The following is a 24,139-nucleotide window of genomic DNA, read 5'->3' as shown; positions in this document are numbered from 1 at the left end:
ATGAAGTCTGCTAAATTTTTAGCAACTTTGGATTCACACTTAAACGTTTATAGTGAATATTTTTTCTTATATTATATCCATGATATCTATAATTGTCAAACTATTAATATTCTCTTCACGTATCACATAATTCCGTGACATTAATAAGTATATTGCTTCATATTACCATAGAAAATTAAACTATGATAATTGATAATATATAATATATTGACAAGTGCACCTGTATGCTTACTATGTATGCATACTAATATCAATTGTATATTTAAAAAAATTTACTTTTAGCCGTGAATTAATAATAATCGATTATTAATATTAGCATTAAATCACCTATAGATTACAGGCTACAATAGACAAGTAATTTAAGATTGTTAACAATGTTAACCAAACCTGACTAAAATTTTAAATTTTAAATATTATAGTTATGATTCAATGTATTTAAAAAATGTATTTTTATATACATTTGTGGGAAATATTCTTTCCATGCCTTCTTAATAATTTGTAAATTTGTAACAGTACACTGCACTACCTACTATGTGTCTATTTTATTTTATTTTATAGACAGAATGTATTTGTATTTTTTATATGCCTACCTACATTTTATATTATTTTAAAATAGATTTGAACAGCATTTCATACACATAAAATATAGTCATGGTCCATGAAGTTATTCCGCACAATAAAACAAACTTCGATAGATACATATTTTAAATAATATAGTAAAATATATACTTTTTTAAATTATAAATATACATACATATATTTTTCGCGTATTTTTCATTTTTTTTTGTTCTTAGTACAAATCAAACCAATCGCTTATTAGAAACAATAATCGGTTAATTTACACATTTCACCTTGGTCCTAAAGTGTTTCTATTAAGCGTCTTCTACTGTATATAGTATACGTTTGATAAGTCTAATTTATATACTTTACTCAATAAAACAGTTTAATAGAATCACCTATATCGTGTTAGTTTCACACTGTCCAACTGTACGTCATCAGTACTTAGCACGTCATACAATGACTGCTAGCTATAAGAGTTTTTACTTGTCACTTGTTAACTAATTTTTGATTTTTGACTTTTGTTTAAATATGACTCTTACTTTTATTAAAAGTCAAAAAGGTAATAACCTATTATTACATAACGGATATCTCCACATTTTTTATAATAATGGTAAAAACAAATATATTTGGCGCTGTACTGAGTACAATAAATATAAATGCACTTCATGTTTTACAAATACTAAAGATGAAACAGGTAATTATTGTATTATAAAAATATCATTATTCACGAAATTTATTAATCATACACATAATATATTATAGGCATAATATTAAAGGAATCCTGTCATTCTCATGCTCCAAACGGTGCCAAAATTCAAGTAAGAGAAATTTTGGAAAAAATCAAAGATGATGCTAAAACTAATCAAGTGTGCACAAGGAATTTGATTAGTGAAGCTGTTACTAATGTTCCATTAGTTGTTGCTGCTCAATTACCAAGCCAGACATTGATTTCTCGCACAATCTGTAGAGTGAGATCTAAAGTTAAAGTTTGTCCTCAAAATCCATTAACAGTTAACGATTTAAATATACCTCTCGAATATCAGATAGTTAATAATAAACAATTTTTACTTTACGACAATAAAAACGAAAAAAGAATTTTGATTTTTTCGACCGTTCATAATTTAAAAATACTTAAAAACTGTAATACTTGGATGGCAGATGGGACATTTCGAACAGTTCCAAAGTTGTTTTCACAATTATATACTATACATGTTTGTTATAACCGAACAACTTATCCAGTTGTTTACGTATTAATGACTGATCGTACAAAACAATCCTACATAGAATTTTTAAATGTTTTAAAAAGATTTGAACCGGATTTGAACCCGGACAGTATTATGATTGATTTCGAACAATCATTTATATTAGCATTTAAAGACGTGTTTCCCAATTCAGAAATAAAAGGGTGCTTTTTTCATTTCCAACAATGTATGTGGCGTAAAATACAAGAAAATGGACTACAAAATATGTACGCTGAAGATGCAGAATTTGCATTACAAATTCGACATCTATGTGCACTTGCTTATGTTCCAATAAATAAAAGTGTACAATATTTTAATGATTTAATTGAATCAAATTATTTTGTTGAAAACGAAGATGTTTTATCCACGATGATAAATTATTTTGAGGATACGTGGATCGGACGTCCCAACCGTCGGAATGGTCGACGCCCGCCAATATTTAGTATCAATATGTGGAATTGCTATGATTCAGTAATACAGGATCTTCCGCGTACGAATAATTCGGTAGAAGGATGGCATCATGCTTTCAATGCAGCACTTGGAGCAAACCATGTTTCAATATGGAAATTCATACGCTTCTTAAAAAAAGAACAAGTGTTACAAGAGGTATTTATATTTTATCTTATTTAAATTTAATTAATTAATTAAATTAACAAATAGAATAATTACGTGATATCAGGTTCGATTGGAAAAACGATTATCGGGAGAATCAAGTCCACCACGCCGTAAAAAGTACAACGATCATGATATAAAAATAAAAAAAATTGTGGAAAATTGCTCAGAAATACCAGCAGCTCAATATTTAAGGGGTTTATCTTACAATATTCAGTATTAAGTAATTGGTACTAATTTTAATTTAATTAATTAAGTTTTTAATATTTATGATAATAATAATTTTACCTATATTTTTGGATTTTGAAGAGATGTTACTTTTTACCTATTTTTTATACTTATAATATGTGTAACAATTTATTAAATTTATTATATAAATAAACATTTTTTTTTAAATCAATTTAAAAGATATATTGATCAAAGATATTTTTGTCATAAGATATTTTCACAAAAGATATTTTTACCGAGTTATTTTGACCAAAGATATTATTTCGAAGATATTATGACATGGAACCGTAGATACACGTCCTTATGTAAGTGTACGTATGTCCTGCAATTTTAGGTCACTATTTCGAATATGGCCGAACGTCTCAAGTCTTAGCCGCAAAGTAATAACTAATAAGTCATTAGGCCAATCGGGGGTCTATTAACGATTAAAAAAAAAAATCCGAATCGACTGAGTTTGCGGCGTTCGATTGAATTTTCTACTAAAATATATTAGGTATATTAAATTATATATTTTTGCGGTGCAAATAGAGCTGTTTTTACTCTTAAAATGTTTAACACACGTCGTGTAATTTTACGCGCACGATACACCGACGCCTATCCTAATCCCAATACCCTTTATCTTTACAAACACACTCGGGGGCGTTGGGTTTATATATTTATTAAAATACGATTGCTGCAATGTTGTGGTGGCGACGATGCGCATAGTATAAAAAATCAACTCGGACGGTGTTTCGTGAAATATTTTATTCGTTCGTCGGGGGCTGTCTGTGTTAACAGCTGCCCATATCAAGGTTATATAATCTACATGGCGACCCGTACCTAACTGAATATTATTTTTATTTTCATAAGCGATACACGGATCATATATTATAATATTATGAATTGACTGTACCAATCGTGAACTATAAAAACTATAAGACTGAATCTATAACACAAACTAATTATGATCTTGTAAAAACAATTTCTGCATATTCGCGGTAATTTTATGAGCACGGAGGGCTGTAGGAATATGAGTATAACAATAACACCAGGTGCATACGTAGGTATATACATGCTTAATAAAACGCGGTTCACACGGTTACTCGGCGGACAAAGGAAACGGAACGAAATATAGTATAGTATACTACCATATTTGTGAACGCCCTTGTCGAATGGCGGCCTTGGAAGTGGTAATACGACAACGTATATACATACAATATGCTTGCGCCCCCGTCGATAAATTCTTAGTCGCGGGTACCAGTATTTCTATACATGTCGTATACTCGTATAGCTGTACTAAACAACGTATGTATAATATTTGGTTTGACCGACCGCACACGTCGTTTCAGCTATAAACAAGACAATCGTTCAACGTATAGCGTGCCGCATTCGTATAATATTATGTATATTATGACGATGATCCTGACGCGCAATCGGTGGTAGGGACCACCACCTGCACGACCGCCGCCGTAGTGGCTTATAGAAAAGCACGTAGAGTGCGGTTCAGAATCAGTGTGTTACCGTCAGTTTTTTAGTTCACTCTTTGGTTTTTGTCCAACTGTAATCTTTAAACGTTTTTTACGCCCGTTACAGACGTAATCGCGGTCGTTTTCAACAAATGATGGAGTCAATATCAAAAACATTCTGCATTTTACTTTTTATCACATCCTCCTGGGTGGCAGCCGAGACAAAACAAAGTGAGTAATGACTAATGAGTGTATATTAATTTATTATAAATATTATTTTATATTTTTTCTCATTTATAATTTCGATTTGTTAATTTGTTATCATAGGCATGTTTACGGGTCTTGCCTGTCCTACACAGGTATGACCTGCGAAATTTGATCTAACTTTCATTATAAATTGTGGTGCATAATATAATTTTTTTTTAACTTTCATCATGTGGATTTGTAGTGTTTATATTTATAAGACTATAAAAATTGATAATTCTAGTGCAGTAACCCCATCCTCCTGATTATTTAATTAGGTATTTTACAATTTTACTCCACTAATTTATGATAATAATAATAATTATTATTATTATGAAATAGTATACAGATATCTAATTATTGTTTTATGGATTTAAATATCTGATAAATACGTGTTTTATATAATTTATATGAAATGAGTGTACAGAATATCTGAATATCATCTGCTGTATTACAGTAACTAAATATGTCTCGTGACAACAATCTTAATTCTTGATGACTGTCATCTATTTAGTAAATTATATTCTCATAATTTGTATTAACTTGTATTTCATTGTTACTTGTCTATATATTTATGTAGGTATCAGATATGATAACTGTATAGGTATATTATTCTAATTGATATTGATTAAGTTTATTTATGTATAACTGCCTCCAGAGATCCATCCAAAATTTTAATAGAACCAATGTTTAAAAATATTTAAAAAAAACTGTACAAGAGTATACATATACATATACAAATATAGGAAATTTATAATTAGTAGTAAAAGTGAATTCTTATTATATAGACTCAAAATCTCATAGGTTTTTATTGAAGACTATTATGAGCATTTAAAAGTTATAATACTTTACATAACCATAACTCACTTAAAAATTAAAATATCAATAAAAACGTTCTAGAATTCTAGATCACGGGTCATCAAATGGCGGCCCGCGAACCCATTTTATCCGGCCCGCAAACAAAGAATAAAATAACACATATTACGACAGCATTATAATTATGTGGTATTATTGTAAATTATTATTTTTGTTAAATATTATTGGTTTTTAAATAATGTAAATATGTCTTCCAATTTTGATTGTCCTTCAAAAATATTAATTGGTGATCCATGTTTTAGATAATAGATTAATCGACTCTAACATTAATATTAATGCTAACAGCATAAAATTGATTATGCCGAACGTAAATTGTCTATGTTTTACGTTCGTAATAAGACGTTCATTAATATTATATAATAAACCTCGAAAAATATGCACCTACTTAAAATAATCGCTGGCAAAATACCTACACAAACATAAACATATATTGACTATACTAAAGCCAACGAGAGAGTACTATTCCTTCGCGCATCCAAATGATCGAGCTCCGCGGTTTCGTACCCAAATTTCTCCCACTCTACCATCTAGTTGCCGCCGTAAATACCCCCACTCACTAAACGGCGGCTGTCGACTAATTCCACGGCCGCCGCCAACCACTGGTTGTATACACCGGCTCAAGTAACACACCACCCAAAAAAAAATAACAGCTGGCGTCTGCCGTAGTGCCGAAACTATTATGTACCTAATACAGCAACAATACAAATAATGTGTGTGTAATATCAATATTTTAATTATGCATTTATTTATTTTAACAAAAATGTCCAATTGTGCATTACATAATTTTTATACACATAACAAAATCATTAAATTACAAAAAAAAAAAATTATAATAAAAAAATATTCGAATGATAAAAAATAAAATACAAAGAAATCAATCCGAATCGAAGTCTGATTCCGAACAACTCGTATCACCTGTTATCGTCATGATATGACGTCCTTCTGCTTCGGGAAGTTCGTCAAATACTTCATCTGTTATATGTTCAATGTTCAAAAACTTTTCTTCCTCCTTGACGACATGTCCCACAAAATTCGTCCACATTTCCGCTGTCACATGTTCCACGCCTTTTTTTAATAACTCCAGTACATCCTTTATTTTAAACGTATTATTATGTGTCCGGACATAGCTTTTTACAGAAGACCACGCGAGCTCGATAGGGTTTAGCTCGCAGTGGTATGGGGGTAATCGCAATACGATTTTGCCATTGTCTTTTGCGTACTCGTCTATTACGTACTTGTCGTATTGGTTTTTTATTTTTTTAACTCTTATTATTAAATCATTTTTGACTATTGGATGGTTAACGATTTCACCTTTCATTTCAAGCCAATCGATAATATCTTTTTTTTTCCAAGACATAGTTGGTATTTTGCATTTCTTTACGGAGTGATACGAAGCATTATCCATCACTATGACGGCGTTTTCTTTTAATAGTGGTAGAATTCGTACAAACCATTCATAGAATGTATCGCCATTCATCTCGTCATGGTAGTCCGTAGAATTGGTCTTTGATTCGAAACACAAAAGACCCCCCGGGACAAAACCATCTGTCGACCCGATGTGTAAGACAATGAGACGCTTACCTTTTCCCGAGGGTTCTTTTTGTCCTGTGGTTAGGCCCTTGAGGAATGCATCTCGTGATGAATTTATTGTGGTATCGGTCCACGTTCTACTGTGTGCCTCGCCTGCGTTGACCCACGTTTCGTCCAAATAATAAATTGGTCTGTTTTGCTCTCTATAATGCTTTATTTTGACCAAATAACTTCGGCGCCAAGTTATTAAATCTTCTCTTTCGAGTAGTGCACTATTACGTTTTTTTTTTACGTATTGAAATTGTAAATCTTTCAACACTTTTTGAAATGACGACCGCTTAATGTTTGGAAGTGTTTCATCTTCATTAATGGCGATTAACATTTTATCGACTGTTGGTACTTCGCGGTTCCTCCAAAAATTGTGTATTTTCTGTCTTATTGCATTTTTATCGAATTCATCGATTTTTTCGATTATTGTAGGTCGAATTTTTTTCTTGTTCGGCGATGTAATTGTTCCTTGATTCTTATACTCCGATAATATGTTTTGAACTGACCGCTGTCCAATACCCGAAGATTTTGAGATATCGACGATCATTTCTCTTAAGGTCATTCGAGGGCTGTCAGGATTTTCAAGCTGGTGTTTAACTATTTTCTTATATAAATTGACAATAATTTTTCTTTGACCAGTGCCGATGAACTAAAAAAAAAATTAAAATTTAAGAATTTAAGAATTTAAAAAATAGTATAAAAAAATAAATAAAAAAATAAATAGTAAAAAAAATAGTATAAATACAAACACTTACTTTTCCACATGGATTTTTTTTGGAAGGAGACACAGCTGCGACATCCATATTGTACTTATTGTTATACGTAAAACTATTAAACAATTGTTAAGTAAAAAACGTAAAAAAGTTAAATAAAACCGTATAAAACACCGGGGTGCGCGAAAAAACAAAAATGTTGTGTTTAAAATATCGGAGATGCTATTATAGTTCACGCTGTATACAAACACTGTCACAGTTTCCTGGTCGGCGGCGGCGACGGTGGTGGCAGCAGCGTCGGCGATGGTGGCGACATCGGTGTCGGCGGCCAGCGTTGACGGCGGCCAGCAGTTAGGGAGTTTTAGTGGTGGGAATGCGCGAGAACGGATGAGTTTTGGTCGCCGCCCAATAGTACTCTCTCGTTGGCTCGACTATATAACCTATTCTTTGACCATTGTGATAATATTGGTGATGACATTATCTCCTCTAAACAGCTATATTTGCATGTGAAATAAACAAAACCAATGAAAACAATAAAATACGCGTATAGCTTAATTCATTATTTATATTTTGTGTCTAGATATCACAGGTTATGCCCAGCAACCATTATGTCCTCCACTTGGACTAGGAGAATACTTTGAGGTTTCCACGATACAAACAAGGTCGCGAATGTACGGTTGCGCTTACTTGGATAAAGATACGGTATTGAGCAAAACTCCATTATTGAATATGTGGCTTGAACGTCCCGTGGAAACAAGTGTACACGGACATTGCGATGACCTGACTTGTACGTATAACAAATCATTATTATTGCAGTCATAAATCACTATACGTGAAAGGTTATGTATAGTGCGGGTCCGCGTATTGGGCTAAGCGTATTTCTTGTAGAATATGTTACTAATTACTGTGAATGTCCACAGTTGATAAATGCCGACAGTCACCTAGTGAATATCGCATATACATTCTAAATTGGCGAATTTTGAAAAATTAAAAAAAAAAAATTTAGACATTTACTAGTGAATCAATACAAATTTAATCATTGTCAACACTGACTTTGGAATACGACGACATTCACAGTAACATATAGGTATCGGGTGTGCAATAAGTGTAGGAACTCTTAATAACTGTATGCACATGAAAATATCTATAAGGGCTACAGATAACACTACTGTATACATTTATAATATAAAATATTTAATAACCTCATTAATTACATATATCACATTATCAGTATCAGTGCAGACTGCCGAGTTAGTTTAATTACCGTTTCCAAACTTGTTAAATTATCACATTCATTTTCACAGTTTTAGAATACATCATATACTACTTAATTTTTAATTTTTATTATTAATCGAATAAGAATATACACATAATAATTTTAACAAAAATATATATACATATAACATTTTATCAATTAGGTATCTATTTCCTTTAAGCTAGGTAGCTGGGCTTGTGTTGGAGATAGAGTTAGACACGCATGGAATATAAAATTGACATAGCTATATTGAATGTAAATTACCATGTATGTGTTTTAGGTAAACGTTAAATATTGTCCGTAATATGACATAGATATCTATTTAGCGGTGGATCCAGGAATTTTGTTAAGGGGAAGGAGACATTATTTATATTATCAATAAATCAATATAAAATATATGAATTAAGTTTCAATAACGACTGTCCGACTATTATATAGGTATTTATATAGTTTTTAAAATCATATAAATAAAATAATAAAAAAAAAAGACATTTCAACATTTTGTTGTTGTCCATAATTGACGGAGCCTTTGTGCAACTGACAACTTCCAACCTGGATCCGCCATTGACTCCATATATAATAAAATGCAACTAAAACTTATCTTCTTAGTTGGGGAAATAGTATTTTCTTTAATTATTTTATACCTACCTACTTTAATTGTTTAAAGATAATTAATTAATAAATATTTATTCATTAAATAATGCGGTGCGATAAGAGTACAATATAAACACTAAACAAAGTTATAAACAATGTATGAACTATGAATATTTCACATAATATTTAATACATAAGAACATGTATGACAATAATTAATTAAATATCAACCTACATTTAAGATACATTATTTTAATTTAGAAATAAAAACAAATATACTTATCAATTATCATACTCGTGTATTTGTTCTGTTGTTATGCTCTATCAGCTATGGACCACTTCGTTTTTAAGTGTATTCCAAAACATTATCCACACCGTACTAACGAGTATATTAAAGGCTGGCATTATATAACGCTGTTAGAACGTAGGCCAACCATGAAAAATAATACGGAAATCAGATCAACATTGTTCTTCAGATGTGCCGTGAGTATACAATATTTACATATTATTATAATGGACAAATTCGTACAACAACCTATTTTATTATTTTATTTATGGAGAGGGGAAGCACACGATTGATGATCATTATAATACATACAATATAGGTTTTGTGTTTTCAGACGAATGATTGTTGATACAATATTTGTTATTGGTAACTTAGATCATTATAAAAAAAAATGTATTTTCAGCAGGTAAAAAATAATTATAAACAAACAATAGGTCTAATAGGCATAGGCATATACCAAAAAAGTAGAAATAGATACCACCGGCAAACGATAAATATGCTCATACACCTCCCTCAACTTAAAAATGTATACAGTCAAATTTATGAGGTCCTCGTGTTGTGCCAATATATAAATTATTAACCAAAGTTATTTGACGGTTAGATTATGCCAATAATAACAATACATAGGTATTTTTACAATAAATAAATATAATATGATATGTTAAACATAACGTTTAATTGTTAACGGATACCAATCTAAAACTATTCAAGAACCTTTTAAAAAAAAATATAGAATGGAAAAATCATTTAAATTTTATAGTAGTATCATTGATAGCTTGTTATCGTTTTCTTTAAACTAAAATTTAACACGTAATTAGCATAAATATTACAGTTGAATTTATAGGTGTTAAACAGAATATCATCGACGGTTGTGGAATGGGAGGGGGGCGTTTCAGTGTACTTGCACTATTTATATAAGTTAAAGTTAATTGATTTTTTCTCTTTATACCTTTTGGTCCACAGGTTTACGATGTGCATAACGCTACTTCTGAGGGAGTGAAGATAATTAGAATGGCGATCAGCGCACCAAGAGTAGGGATGATGCATGAAAGCCAGTGCGATGGCCTTTCGAAAACCATGGGACAGGATAACTTATCATACGTCCCCGAAGGTCGACGAACATGGCCAAATGGTTCATTGTATTTATACCTGTTGGGAAAATCATTAAAAGAACCCCCCCAAAAAACAGAACAACCCAAAGTAAGTACCTTACTAGTTGTTCAATGTTTAAGGTTTAGTGTGAAGCCTTATTTATTTTTTATGAGTGACCAAAGTTCAAATGTAAATAACATTAAATATTTATCCATATAGGTAATAACAATTTGTTCACTTAAGGTCCTTGTTATTAATTATTCAAAATTTAAAACATCCATTACAGTGGTTACTCAATGACAGAGTATACTTGACACTTTCTATATAGTAGAGAAAGTTCCTCGGATTTTTTTTAATAATAAAATTATAATATTAAACAAATAGTTTGTGTTGGGCTTTAAAATAGCGTTATGATCAGAATATTATTGTGTTGCTAATGGCAATGTAATTTAGAAAATAAATATAATATATATTAATTTTGATTGTACACAAATTAATTTTATGTTGTAATATTTTTAGGTCCAATAAAAGGATGACTACGTAGTTATAACAAGTCGTCCAACAACTAAAACCACTCCAGCTACTACAACTACAACAGTACCCACCTTTACAAAATATCACTTTTTATATATTTTACCGTCTCAATAAGTGAATTATACATAATATTTATATAACTTAAAAATTGCATAACAATCATATATATTATTTTTTTTAATAGAGGCATTTATATAATTAATTTTTTATTATTTGAATTACCTTTATGATTTATTCCCTTAATTTGCATGAGTTTTTTTGAGGAGAAGAGAATAAATATATTTTTATAACAAAAATCAATATTTTTTTTATATATATGTTACGGTAAAAGTACGAATACCGGTTAAACCTAGAATTTACCGGTAAATCCTAGGTTTCGCAGACTACTGATGGTAAATGTCCGAAAATCGGATATAATATAATATATAATAATTTATTTTTCGTTGTTATGAATATTATGGCATTCGTCGTGTATTTGTAAAATAATTGATAACTATATACAAATAACTTAATGGTGACTTCTAATACAACTACACCTATTGCCATTTGCTTGTTTAGCAAAATACAATGATTGAATAGAATAAATGCTTTTTGAACTCTCAAGAAAAAAATGATTAAGAATAATAGACTGTGTTTAAGTGGATATGTGGTCTACCAAAATATAATGTAAAGTAAACATGCCCAGTTCAGCACCAGACTGGTTATTGGTATTGATGAAGTATTTTTTTTTCAAAACAATGTTCATAGTACTTAAAAAATATCAACGATTTATTAGTCTTACTAATTCTATTATTAATAGATTCGATAAATATTATTGTAATTGGTGAAACGTTACAGAAGAAAGAGTTTAATTTAAAAGTATATGAATATTAAATTTTACATTCTTAATCTTTGTTTAACAAAGGTGATGGTATAAGTATATAACCTTGTTAATAAAATATAATGTATGTAAGATAAAAAGCACTAATACTGTAGTTTTAAAAGAATGTAATTCCATGAAGTTGATTACTAACAAAAATAATGAGTAATGTATTATTATAGGTTTATTATATAAATGTCCTTAATTTATAGATACAACTAACTTAATTGAATCTCTTGAAACATTTTAATTAATACTTAGAACAAAAACAAAAAAATCTTCTAAAAGATAATAATGTAAAACCAATTCATCTAAAAAATAAATATGCACTATTTTTTTATAGACATTTTAATTTCTAATTTGGACGAACATACATATTAAAATTATAAAAATTAATTAATTAATTATTTTGTAGTAATTAAAAAAATTATTCGTAAGGACATAAAAATTGTATGCTTTTAACGTTATTTTTAAATACAATATATATTCGGAAAAAATTAATTCCACATATGTGTGGGTGTATGTCTTGCATGTCCCTCCCGAAATGTCAAACGACAATAATTTTATTAATTTAATTACCGTTGCAATTACAAGCCCGGATTAAAATAACGTTGGGCCGCCAAACAATTTTAGGGCCCATCGACCATAACCATAATCAAAATATTGGTGACCCACAAATAAAAATATTTCAGACCAAAATAAAATTATATTCATAAATTTATTTCTTACTTTTTTAAATGCAAAAATAAAAATTTTATTTGTATAAATAATTTTACATGTTTCTTTTGATATACAAAATATACTATTATTATTATATCCAAAAATTGTTGAATTAATAAAAAAAACTATACTATTCGTCAGGAGCCCACTATTGTTTGATATCCATTGGCGTATATAGGGGGGGTAGAGGTTCAAACCCCTCCCAAAATGTATGGTTGGTACGGGCATTGATTTTGATTGTATAATTAATTGGAATTTAAGAATGGACATTTTTTTAACCCCCCCCCCCACGAAAAAAATTCTGACTATGGCACTGTTTATTATAATAATAGGTACGATTGCTGCGGTCACGACGACGCGCGTAGTATAAAAAAATCAACTCGGACGGTGTTTCATGGAATTTTGGAATTTAATATATTCGTTCGTCGGGGGCTGTTGTCCGCTGTCGTATAATTATAATTAAAATGATATCTTCATATTGCATGTATTGAATAACTATACAACTAAATTTAGTAAATACGTATAATTCAACGGTAAAATATATCAATTTTCTTAAAAAAAAAAACTAGATTACATATACACTATTATCGTATTAAACATTATTATATTCCATCCACTATTTTATATCTGATAGGTACAAGCCAATATATAGATATATGATGATTATGGAATGTTTGTTCAAGTAGCATCCTCGTATTTGTATTATATATATTTATATATATATATATTGTTTTGATAATGATGATTTAAAAATGTAAAAAATGCTACTTATTTCCCACAAGATGTTATCGGAATACTCGAGAAGAATGTTTAAAACAAACCCTTGTTATACAAGCATATTGTCGGCCAACTTTTCAAAGATGGAGGTTACGAGTAACGATACAACGAGTAAATACAAACGATTGAAAACATGAAATGGATTAATAAATAAGGATTATTGACTCCGTTTCTATCTTTAACTAATACACCAATCTAATACTTATTTTTCCAATAGTTTTCGTCAATTAGTGTTGGGCTTAACCCGGTAATAATAAAATTGTTATTGTTTATAAAAAAATATCTGAATCTGATTAAATTGCTCGTCAAAACGTAATGGTACAGGTGATAATATTAATAATTATTTTTACAATCTTAATACTTAGTGTTTTATATTTTGTTATAATAATGTATATAATACCTATTAATAAATTATATTTAATATATAAATTATATTTTTTTTTGTCTAATAACTTTCTGATATCCTATTAAACAGCATTTGTACCATTCTGACTATAAAAATGCTTACTTAAATAAGTCTAATCGACGAGTGTGTATTTTATAAATATGAAATAAAACAATTCAATAGTTTTTAAATCTATGTAGAAAAATAAAACAAAAATAATATGTTAAATAAAAACATTTTTTAACGAAAATTGTATGGCTCTATAAAATATTTCGTGATAAAAGTTATTTTAATAAAGATTTCACTGCAATGAATATTCATATTAATATTGTGCGCTACTACGGCAATGGTACAGATTTTGTGTACGTGTATACGCATAAGAGAGAAAAAGAGCGAGTGTGTGAGAGTGAGATAGAGTGTGAAAGAGAGAGACAATGATAGAGAGTGTAAGGGAGTGAGAGAATGAATATTTGTTGAGAAAAAAACCAAAACGAGTTTTACAGTTAGAAAATAATAATAACTAATAAGGTGTTGTGTACTTGTAGTGGCGGATGGGTTTTGTATGCGGAGGCGGTGGTGGCGAGTGGCAACCGACAAAATCATGATTCGTTTATTTTTCTCTTTTATGTAATATATATATTTATTATGTACATATGTATGTGTGTATTCGTAAGTTTGTTTGTGTGTATATATTAGGGTGAACAGATCGTTTTATGAAATAATAATTTAGTATGAAAAACATGTTATCTAGCTATATCAATGTCACAATGTTTTCTAACTATAGGTTGAAAATATTTGTATGGGTCAGTGTTTGTAAAATAACAAGAAAAACACAAAACCGATTTGAATTTAAAAATAATAATCTTTAAAAAAATATAAGTATTACATAGCATTACATTAAAATTAAATGATAAAATTGCATAAGAAAAATAAAATAATAATAATAAAATATTATTAGTATTAACACTATATTATATTATATGGCATACTAGCATACTTGATATTTTTGAGTCATGGGCCATGGGGCACCTATCCAACAAAAAGTAAATTTAAGTGTATTCATACCAAAAAGGTTGAGAAACACTGGGCTACATTAAAGAGTAAGTTTCTATATAGTTGCAAGACATACGTGCAAGATATCCCCCTATATAACGAAAGAATATCGTGTTTTCTTACATTCCTTCGTGCTCGATCTTCGAACCGACTGATGGTAATAATCATTATTATCCAACAGGCAATATCGGAGTAGTCTTGAGGATTATTTTTTTATATTTCATATGTGTTTAACGTGTCGGACCGAAATTATTGAAATTAATGTGGACGATGTGGTTGTATGTTAATAAAAAATATTGAATCGTAAAAACCAGTTGTTAGTGTGATGGGAGGGGGGGGGGTGAACAAGTTCTGTCAGAGTACCTAGAGATAATTTATATAGATCTAACTGTAAAAAAAGAAAATGTATAAGACGATTACTTCCAACGAATAGCCGTATAGATACTAATAAACACACACAAATTAAGAACGAATAATGACATAAAACAAAACAAAAAATTACGTACAAAATAATAAAATAATAAAAAAAATTAACGCAAAATATGGAGAAAAAAAATTATACAATTATGAAAACAATTATTCCAAATTAAAAAAAAAAATGTTATTAATATACACAAAAATATGGGAAAAAATGCATTGGTAATATTTAAAATATAATGTAAAACTGATTGAATTTTTAACACCTTACTAAAAAAACTACTATAAAATGTCAATAATGTACAACGAATAAACAATAAATAGATTTACAATAAGTCAAATACGATAGATAGAATTTCGGCGTATTGGCGGGCAGGGGCGGACTGGCCCAGGGTGCTATATACCAAGTAGCACCCCGGGCCCCCATTCGTATTTATGATCTGGGCCCCCGATTACTACTGTCGGGCCCTCTTTAATTTAATTCTTATAGTAATGTAAAATAGAAAGATAAATTATAATAGAAATCTTCAATACTGTTGTTATTATATTTATAATGTTAGATCGCAACGCGTCTACGTTATTAAAACAAATGTAGATAAAATAACTGCATAGAAGTAAAAACTAAAAATATCATTGAATCACGCCATCACGGTTGTACATGTTGATATTATTATGGTCCTACTGCCGCTAAACGCTGTTATGATTGTAATCAATAAAATATGTGGTTTATTTATATTTATATACTTTTTTTATGGTGGTTTTATTTATAATAATATGTTTTAATTATATATTTTATATTTTAATAATTTATAAATACTTGTCATTTTTATTATTACATAAATTAACTAAATATGATAATGGATCATTTATTTTATCGCATTCGTTTCTTTGAGCTTAGACGTTTTGTATAATTGTATTATTCAAGCTTTGCAATTAAAATTGGTAAGTAGGAAAACATTTAACATTACTTTATTATAATGCGTATGTATTTATTGTGTAAATATAATAAACAATTAGAATATTATTGGATATAGACATCTAGTACCATTTAATATTTTTAAATATTATTTTATTAAATAAAAATTTGATCTAGTTTAAGGTATTGATAATTTTAAGGTATGAACGAAATGGTATATAAAGGACAAAGGTTAATAATATTGATACATATTAACATATTCAAAAATAACAACTACATTTCTAGCTATTTATTATATATAATTAGAGAACGGATTTAAATGCTCTAAAAAACAAGAAAATGCCTTAAAAAATACGATTTAATGCACTCGTAACTAACATTTTTTTTAAAAAAATTCTTTTAAAAATAAAAATAAATACTTTTAAGATTGAAAAAATTCTTATTCTTATTAATTATTTGTTTAATTGCATACATGTATATAAATACCGAAGTGTCAACAATAATTTCGTTTGTAAAACCGTATTATAGGTGGCGACGCTATTATATATATCTGATCGATAAAAACATAACAAATAATAAAAATAGAAGTACGACACGGCAAAATAAATAATATTTTATTTTATTTTTTTATAATTTTAACTAAATTTTTATAAAATGTTTTATTGTTATTCATTTTTATATAAAAATGACTTAAAAACATATAAATGTACTAAAAATTTCTAAAAAATAAAAAATAAAAGTTTCATTTTTTTAATTCCTGGATGTATGAAATTAATTTTTTACTTGAAAATGTTTTTGGATATTCAGAAAAAAATGCAATTTACATCCAAATCCGTTCCTTAATTATAATAATTAATATTAAGAATACGTCACAACCTCAACTCACGTCCCACATGTATTGTCTTACAAACGTAATTATTTTGTTATTATTCCAACACATTTATTGCTTATTTAACAGTTAATACATAAACATTTCACCAATATTTTGTCTTTGGATTTATCATTTAAATTCTAAAAAAAAAAAAATGGTTACATAACCATTATGGCGGCTTTGCTAAGATTCAAATATTTGTGAATTTTATTTTGTAAATTAGTATATCTTGTATTAAAAATTAATTTTCTACCTATCTATATTTATTATACATTTTCAAGTTGAAGTATTATATTAGATACCTATATGGGCATATGGTCATGTATAAATACCTACTAAATCAAAATAAAGTTAACCATCTCATAACATTGCAAATTTTTATTCAGAAGAATTAATTTTACTTTGTTATTTTTAATAATAAAGTGAAATGACTTTGTATCAGATTTAATTCAAACATCTTTATTTGTTAGTTCATTATGTAACATATTTTTTATTAAACTACAATCATGTAGGTTCATAAATACAAATATAAAACAGGTATTAATTTCAATGTTTGACAAAATTGAATTCTTTATTAATATTATTAAAATTTTAATTAGGAATACAAATTATTAATTATTAGTATTAAGAAAACAAATTCATTATTAATTAGTTAATAACTTAAGAGTTAAGGGCAACATAAGAATAGAAAATTACCTATTAGCTATTGTTGCTTATATGTTATATTATAGAAATAGGGCAGGTATATATGCTTTTATACTTCATGAAGTAGAGCTATACTAATGAATTTGCTATCTGTTGGTATATGTATAGACACTTATTTTTTAAACAGTCCAAAAAGTCAATTAATTTAGTATAATTATAAATATTGTTGTTAATATAAAACGATCTTATTAAACAAATTTAAATAATATTTTGATACATAACACAATAATTTAATGGAGTTACAATAAAATGTATTTGCTTATTTAAATTTTTAATAATTTTGTTAACTTAAACTATTTGATTGTTTTTGAAATAAAATATTTTCCCTGAATATTTTTGAACTTACTGATAACTGATATATTATATGTACTTAGATACTTAAATAGTTAGATATACTACTAATTACTATAGTAGATACCATATTAAAAAAGTAAAGAACATTTTATAAACTCAGAATAACTACAATTTTTTTTCGCTTAGTTTTGTTTCAAATTTGACATGGAAGGCAAAAAAAAAATCATCATACCAACACATTAGTGGCAACGCTAAAAGGAAAATGCGTGAAAAAAAAGAACTTGAAAAAGTAAAAAATAATCCTAAGCAGTGTAAACTTAATTTTAACCTAACAATAGAAAAACCACAAAATGTTTCTGTTTCTCCAACTACTAACTTAAGTACTTCCGAGTCATCTTCAAAATCGCTCCCCTATTCTGAAACTAAACCTTCATCAAAATTATTACCACATATTACTACGTTAGAATCAAATTCAAAAAGTAACTCAACTTTTATTTCGTCGCCAGCAAAGATGTTACCGCCTCAAATTGACACATTAGAGCCATTGCCTAAAATAAAAGCATTTGATATAACTTTTCATGTAGAGTCAACAATATTAACAGAATCCACCACAGCAGTTCCAATTTCAAATTCTTCTACTTTAAATTCACTTACGAAAATACCTTCAACAACTAGTGTACTTCAGGATATATCTCCTGAAAAAATATTAAGATCTACTGTAAGCTCTACAAAATTAATAATTCCGATAAATTTGAACTTGCTTCCTTCACTAACACAAGTCAGCGATTTCAAAAATCAAAGAGAACCAAATAATGATAAAAATAGTAGTTCATTATCAGCAGATAGTCTTTTTATAGCGCCATCAAATACTAATACTATTCAATATAAACTAGCATTTTTAAGAAATCATCCAATTCAACCATCCAATAATACACATAAACTACCATTTGACGCATTTAGAGTATACAACAGACAATTTCACAATTTTCACCATGATAAACCAGAAATAGAAACAAAAAAACGAAATTGGCTATCATATAATTTAGCTAATCAACATTTTTACTGTTGTATATGCATGGCGTTTTCTTCAGATCAATCCAGTGCATGGGTCAAAGGAGTGTACTGTAATATTAAAAATGTTTATGAAAAAATAAGCAAACATGAAAATTCATGTACACACGACATTCCAGTACAAACTTATATACAAGCGTCGTCAAAAACTGGTATTCAAGATTTACTAAATACCGAGAGGCGTACAAATGTGGCAAAAAATCAGGAAATAGTCAAAAGAGTAATTGATGTAATTTTATTTTTAGCAAAACAAAGCCTTGCTTTTCGAGGAAAACGAAATGAAAGTTCCTTAAATTTTAACATGGAACATTTAAAAGATTTAGACATTACAACAGGAATAAACATTAATAGAGGGAATTTTATTGAACTTATAAGATTATTATCAAAATACGACCCTGTCTTACAAAATCACCTGGAAAGTGCTGAGAAAAAAAGTAAAAAACAGAAATTAGAAAACAATTTTAAAACTGGAAGAGGAAGTCGCATAACGTTTTTATCAAAAAATACAGTAAATAAATTACTTTTACTAATGAGTTCAAAAGTGAAAGAAACCATTTCGACTCAACTATCTTCAGTGAAACATTTTTCTCTGGAAATTGATTCTACTCAAGATGTAGCAGTGATAGATCAGTTATGTATTTGTTTGAGGTATGTATTTAACGGTAAAGCTGAGGAACGTGTTTTAGCATTAATACCACTAGATTCAGGAACAGGTGTTCACCAATTCACAAAAGTAAAGGAAGTGTTAGTAAATAATAATATTGATATTCAACATTTAATAAGTGTATCATTTGATGGAGCGGCTAATATGAGTGGCCACTATAATGGCGTTAGAGCATTTATCCAAGAAGAAATCCCACAAACAGTATACACACATTGTCATGCACATGCTTTAAATTTGGTGATATCAGATGCTTCTAAATGCTGTATCCAAGTACAAGATCTATTTTCCCTTTTAAAACTTACTACTGCATTCATAAGCCAGTCATATAAAAGAACAAATTTATGGAAAGGATTGTTATCTACTAAAATTGGACCAGAAAGACTTCGAAAATTGCAGAAAGTTGGAGATACCCGTTGGAATAGTAAAGATGCAGCTTTACAAGCAATATTCCATGGTTTTTATGAAGATCACAATAAAAGAGACAGATTTGCCATACTTCTTGAAGTTTTACACACACTGGGTTATGATACTTCAACTGACAGTGATAGTCGATCGGAAGCCCGAGATTTGCTAGTTAAATGGTGTTCTTTTGAAACTATTATGACAGTTTGGATATTCCTGAATATATTCTGTATTACAACGCCAATTTCCAAGTATCTTCAGTCAAAAGGTTTAAATTATTTGTAAGCTTGGAATCAAATTGTAGCTTTTAAAAAAGAGTTGAAAAAGATATCGACAAATGAATATTTTCAGAATATTTTTACGGAGGTTAAAAAGTTTATCAATATTATGGTTAAAAAAACAAACCATTTAGAACACGTGTAGATTGAAGAAGATTTTAAAATAAAAAGAAAAAGAAAGATTAGAATGATGCCAGGAGAAAAATCAAAGGACGAAACATCAAATTTTGACAGTAAAGATAAATATCGTATAGAAGTGTTTCGAAATATTATGGATACAATTTTGATGGCCATAGATTTAAGATATACCAAAAAAAAAAATCAAAACATTTTAATAGGGCTTTCTCTGATTTGTCCAGGACCTATCTATTTTGAAAACATACATAATCGTGTCGAAACATTTGGAAACAATCTAGAAGTTTTTGCATTAATGACTAACGTTGAAGTTACTGAAGTTTTAGAAGAACTAATAGCTTTTGCTACATCGTATAAGACCATGATACCTCTTTGTAATTTAAATGACAATATGGCAGTTGAAGAAAAACAAGAATTGAGTGAATATGAATCTGGAGATGATGACTACAGCATAGTAAATGAAGGTAAATTTCCAAGTTCTATATAATAAAAAACATAAATGTAATTTTTGTATTACATTTTTATTTCAGGTAATTGTAAAAATAATGGCTGGTGCATTCCATGCACATTTTCTATATTACACAAATATTATTACATGGGATCCTCGCCTTCAGCATTCAAGAACCTATATAAAATATATGTAGTTGCTATGACATTAGCTTGCACACAAGTCAACTTAAAAAAAAAATCAAAACATTTTAATAGGGCCTTCTCTAAATTAAAAATTATTAAAACCCGTTTAAGAGCAGCAATCAATCAAGAGTATCTTGAAGCTTTAATGCTGTTATCCATTGAAAGTGATCTTATTTCAAGTAGCGATGAAACTATAAATTTATTGGGTGAAAGTTCTAATGAACTAAGTAGATTACTTTTATTTTAAAGTATTTAATTTTAATATTTAAAATATGATTATTATATTTGTATTATTTACTCATTCATTTAAATCTTTAGTAATTATATAAAGATACATTATACCCGTATATAGGTTATAGGTACGTAAGCTATATTATATTTTTAATATTGTATAGTATATTTTAATTAATAATGTATGTTTAAAATAATTTTAAATATTAAAGTTTACTTATTAAACTATGAAGATGTATGAATAGAAAACATTTGTTCTTATTCATAACATTATATGGGTACCTAGTTTTTATGTCAAAATGTCAAATTTAAAACTATACATTTTATTAATAATTGAGTATTCAATAAAATAAACGTATTCCTTTGAGTGAGTTGAAATCGAATAAAGGTCTAAGAATGCATTTACTCTAAACTACTTAATTTAAGTAGAATTGCAAAAAAATGTACGGGCCCCTAATTATTTTGCACCCTGGGCCAAAAATTGCCAGTCCGCCCCTGTTGGCGGGAGATTAAATGTGCATTGCAACGTAGTCGAAAAATTAATATTTGACTGCGAATCTGCGACGATAATTATTATATAATACAAACCTACGTTCAATAATCTTATAATAATTAGATAATAAAATCTAATAAGTCTTTTATTCATTATAATTTAAAATACATCGGTTAAGAGAGAAAACAAATTAATTATTTTAGAAAGTGTTATATGTACCCGATATGAATATAATATTGTATTTAATTACATATATATAAATTGTTGAGAATCTTGTTAATTTTAAATGGTATTTATCTAATAAACGTCTATAATTACTGGTTTATTTGACGAATTATCGTAAATACTACCTATTACTAAAATGAACTTAATACTAAAGAAGAATAAGGGATTCAAAACATTTCTAAAAATGTTTAACATTATATAAACAGTGATTAAAAAACGGAAGAAAAAGATGTTAATATTACTCTAAATTCGGCACAAATCACGTCATTTAAATATGCTCAGTAAATAGTTTCATTCAATATAAATCTTTGATTTAATCGCCGGTCGTTCACATTTGAAAATTTAAAAAACATAATTCAATAATAGCGTGTAATAATTAACTGATACTTAAAAAAATTGGTTTTTGCATATTTTTACATATTTTTACATATTTTGGTAAATAAAATGCATATTTTACAACTGATTACTGCATAGCAATCCTAGCCCTATAGGGCTATAGTTATGACGTATATAGTTTCGCTTAGACAACTAATATAGTATATGCTAGTTGCGCAACCGGTAGGGGGAGGAGGTTTTAGGTGCCCCCTGAAATTTCTCCGAGGTCAAGTACAATAACCTATATACTTATCTTATATGTATATTATATTTTTTAATAATGTAACCCCCCTCCCACTCCCGACATTTTTTTTTAGTTACGCCACTGGTATATGCATGCGATGATGAAATAAACAATAATAACAGTATAATTTGCTTACCCGTGTGTTGCAGACAAGGAAAGACGCATTGGCCGATTATATCCTCCGATGGGATACAGGGAAAAATATGAGATAGCTTTCATACAAAACGCGCCCGCGATGTACGGATGTACGGATATACATGGATCACGACTGGGTACTCACCGATACGCCGTTGCTTCATTTGTGGATGGAAAAGCAACCATAAGCATCTCACACGCGTATTACAAAAACACAAGTAGTACGCGTCTATAATAACGAAACATCGTTGTCACGGGGTTATATGTGCACACCGGCAAAGCTCTTCCTGACTAAAACCATACGCAAATTATATTATTTTCTTCGTATATTATACTACACGCTCACGATTTTTATTACCTTTTAATATCACCACAAGTTATTTATATGCAATCGTGCGCCCGAAGTCGAATGTATCCGTGACAACTTTTGAATGTAATATAGTACCTACTGTCTATACTGTATATAATAGTAATGCGCACTTGCACAGAATAAATAAACTTCATGTTTTAACATCTAAATATTGTATGTAAATTACCACGTGTGTGGTGTGTATTTCATGTCCGACATTGTCTGCAATACGACATAGGTTTCGGTGTAATAAAATACAGTTAAAAACGAACGGTTGAAATTTACCTGTTGTGCGTGGATAGGTTTTCCTCTTAATTTCCTCACTCATATAGTCATAATAGAGAATTAATTTACCTACTTAAATATTATGCACAATAATGATGCACATATTTTACGGTGCCGGTGATATCAAAAAGACTGACCCATTTCCCTGTAATAAATTACAACAAAAATAAAAACGTAATATTTATAGCTTGTGAATAATAAAAATCCAAAATGTTACTCAAAATATATTCAAAAGTACCTATTATTTTAATATAAACATTCACTAGAAAATATCGGCATTTAATAATTGATATTGGTGAATATAGGTAATGTTGATTTTGTTTTATTTACCATTGGGATAACTAAAAGTCAATAAAATAATAGG

The 24,139-nt window shown here is 28.8% G+C and overlaps 4 protein-coding genes across 4 annotated transcripts; 3 read left to right on the top strand and 1 right to left on the bottom strand.

Moving 5' to 3' along the window:
• Window positions 1-2,184: 2,184 nt before the first annotated feature.
• LOC132923758 (uncharacterized) lies at window positions 2,185-2,674 on the top strand. Its single transcript, XM_060987716.1, has 2 exons — window positions 2,185-2,408; window positions 2,482-2,674. Exons 1-2 carry the CDS (start codon window positions 2,253-2,255, stop codon window positions 2,635-2,637), a joined length of 312 nt encoding a protein of 103 aa, XP_060843699.1. The 5' UTR covers window positions 2,185-2,252; the 3' UTR covers window positions 2,638-2,674.
• A 1,392-nt stretch (window positions 2,675-4,066) lies between these two features.
• Window positions 4,067-11,487, top strand: LOC132926697 (uncharacterized). Its single transcript, XM_060991096.1, has 5 exons — window positions 4,067-4,318; window positions 8,078-8,284; window positions 9,675-9,829; window positions 10,596-10,832; window positions 11,244-11,487. Exons 1-5 carry the CDS (start codon window positions 4,240-4,242, stop codon window positions 11,250-11,252), a joined length of 687 nt encoding a protein of 228 aa, XP_060847079.1. The 5' UTR covers window positions 4,067-4,239; the 3' UTR covers window positions 11,253-11,487.
• On the bottom strand, window positions 5,918-7,930 carry LOC132927064 (uncharacterized). Its single transcript, XM_060991512.1, has 2 exons — window positions 7,540-7,930; window positions 5,918-7,433 (listed from the first exon to the last, which is right to left on the bottom strand). Exons 1-2 carry the CDS (start codon window positions 7,585-7,587, stop codon window positions 6,081-6,083), a joined length of 1,401 nt encoding a protein of 466 aa, XP_060847495.1. The 5' UTR covers window positions 7,588-7,930; the 3' UTR covers window positions 5,918-6,080.
• A 7,030-nt stretch (window positions 11,488-18,517) lies between the features above and the next one.
• Window positions 18,518-20,677, top strand: LOC132925601 (uncharacterized). The gene has a single exon (XM_060989981.1). The coding sequence runs from the start codon at window positions 18,518-18,520 to the stop codon at window positions 20,675-20,677; it is 2,160 nt and encodes a 719-aa protein (XP_060845964.1).
• Window positions 20,678-24,139: the final 3,462 nt, after the last annotated feature.

This window comes from Rhopalosiphum padi, chromosome 3, assembly GCF_020882245.1.
Source record: "Rhopalosiphum padi isolate XX-2018 chromosome 3, ASM2088224v1, whole genome shotgun sequence".
In the NCBI taxonomy this organism is placed as follows: domain Eukaryota; kingdom Metazoa; phylum Arthropoda; class Insecta; order Hemiptera; family Aphididae; genus Rhopalosiphum; species Rhopalosiphum padi.
This window is presented reverse-complemented; position numbering and strand designations above follow the sequence as displayed.

What these genes read in the sequence shown, in the direction of transcription:
- LOC132927064 (XM_060991512.1), bottom strand. Translation starts at nt 7,587, where the DNA reads ATGGATGTCGCAGCTGTGTCTCCTTCCAAAAAAAATCCATGTGGAAAA. An exon ending in AAAAAAATCCATGTGGAAAA is followed by an intron (nt 7,434 to 7,539) that starts GTAAGTGTTTGT and finishes TTTTTTTTTTAG; the next exon opens with TTCATCGGCACTGGTCAAAG.
- LOC132923758 (XM_060987716.1), top strand. Translation starts at nt 2,253, where the DNA reads ATGTGGAATTGCTATGATTCAGTAATACAGGATCTTCCGCGTACGAAT. An exon ending in AAGAACAAGTGTTACAAGAG is followed by an intron (nt 2,409 to 2,481) that starts GTATTTATATTT and finishes ACGTGATATCAG; the next exon opens with GTTCGATTGGAAAAACGATT.
- LOC132925601 (XM_060989981.1), top strand. Translation starts at nt 18,518, where the DNA reads ATGCGTGAAAAAAAAGAACTTGAAAAAGTAAAAAATAATCCTAAGCAG.
- LOC132926697 (XM_060991096.1), top strand. Translation starts at nt 4,240, where the DNA reads ATGATGGAGTCAATATCAAAAACATTCTGCATTTTACTTTTTATCACA. An exon ending in GGCAGCCGAGACAAAACAAA is followed by an intron (nt 4,319 to 8,077) that starts GTGAGTAATGAC and finishes TTTTGTGTCTAG; the next exon opens with ATATCACAGGTTATGCCCAG. An exon ending in ACATTGCGATGACCTGACTT is followed by an intron (nt 8,285 to 9,674) that starts GTACGTATAACA and finishes ATGCTCTATCAG; the next exon opens with CTATGGACCACTTCGTTTTT.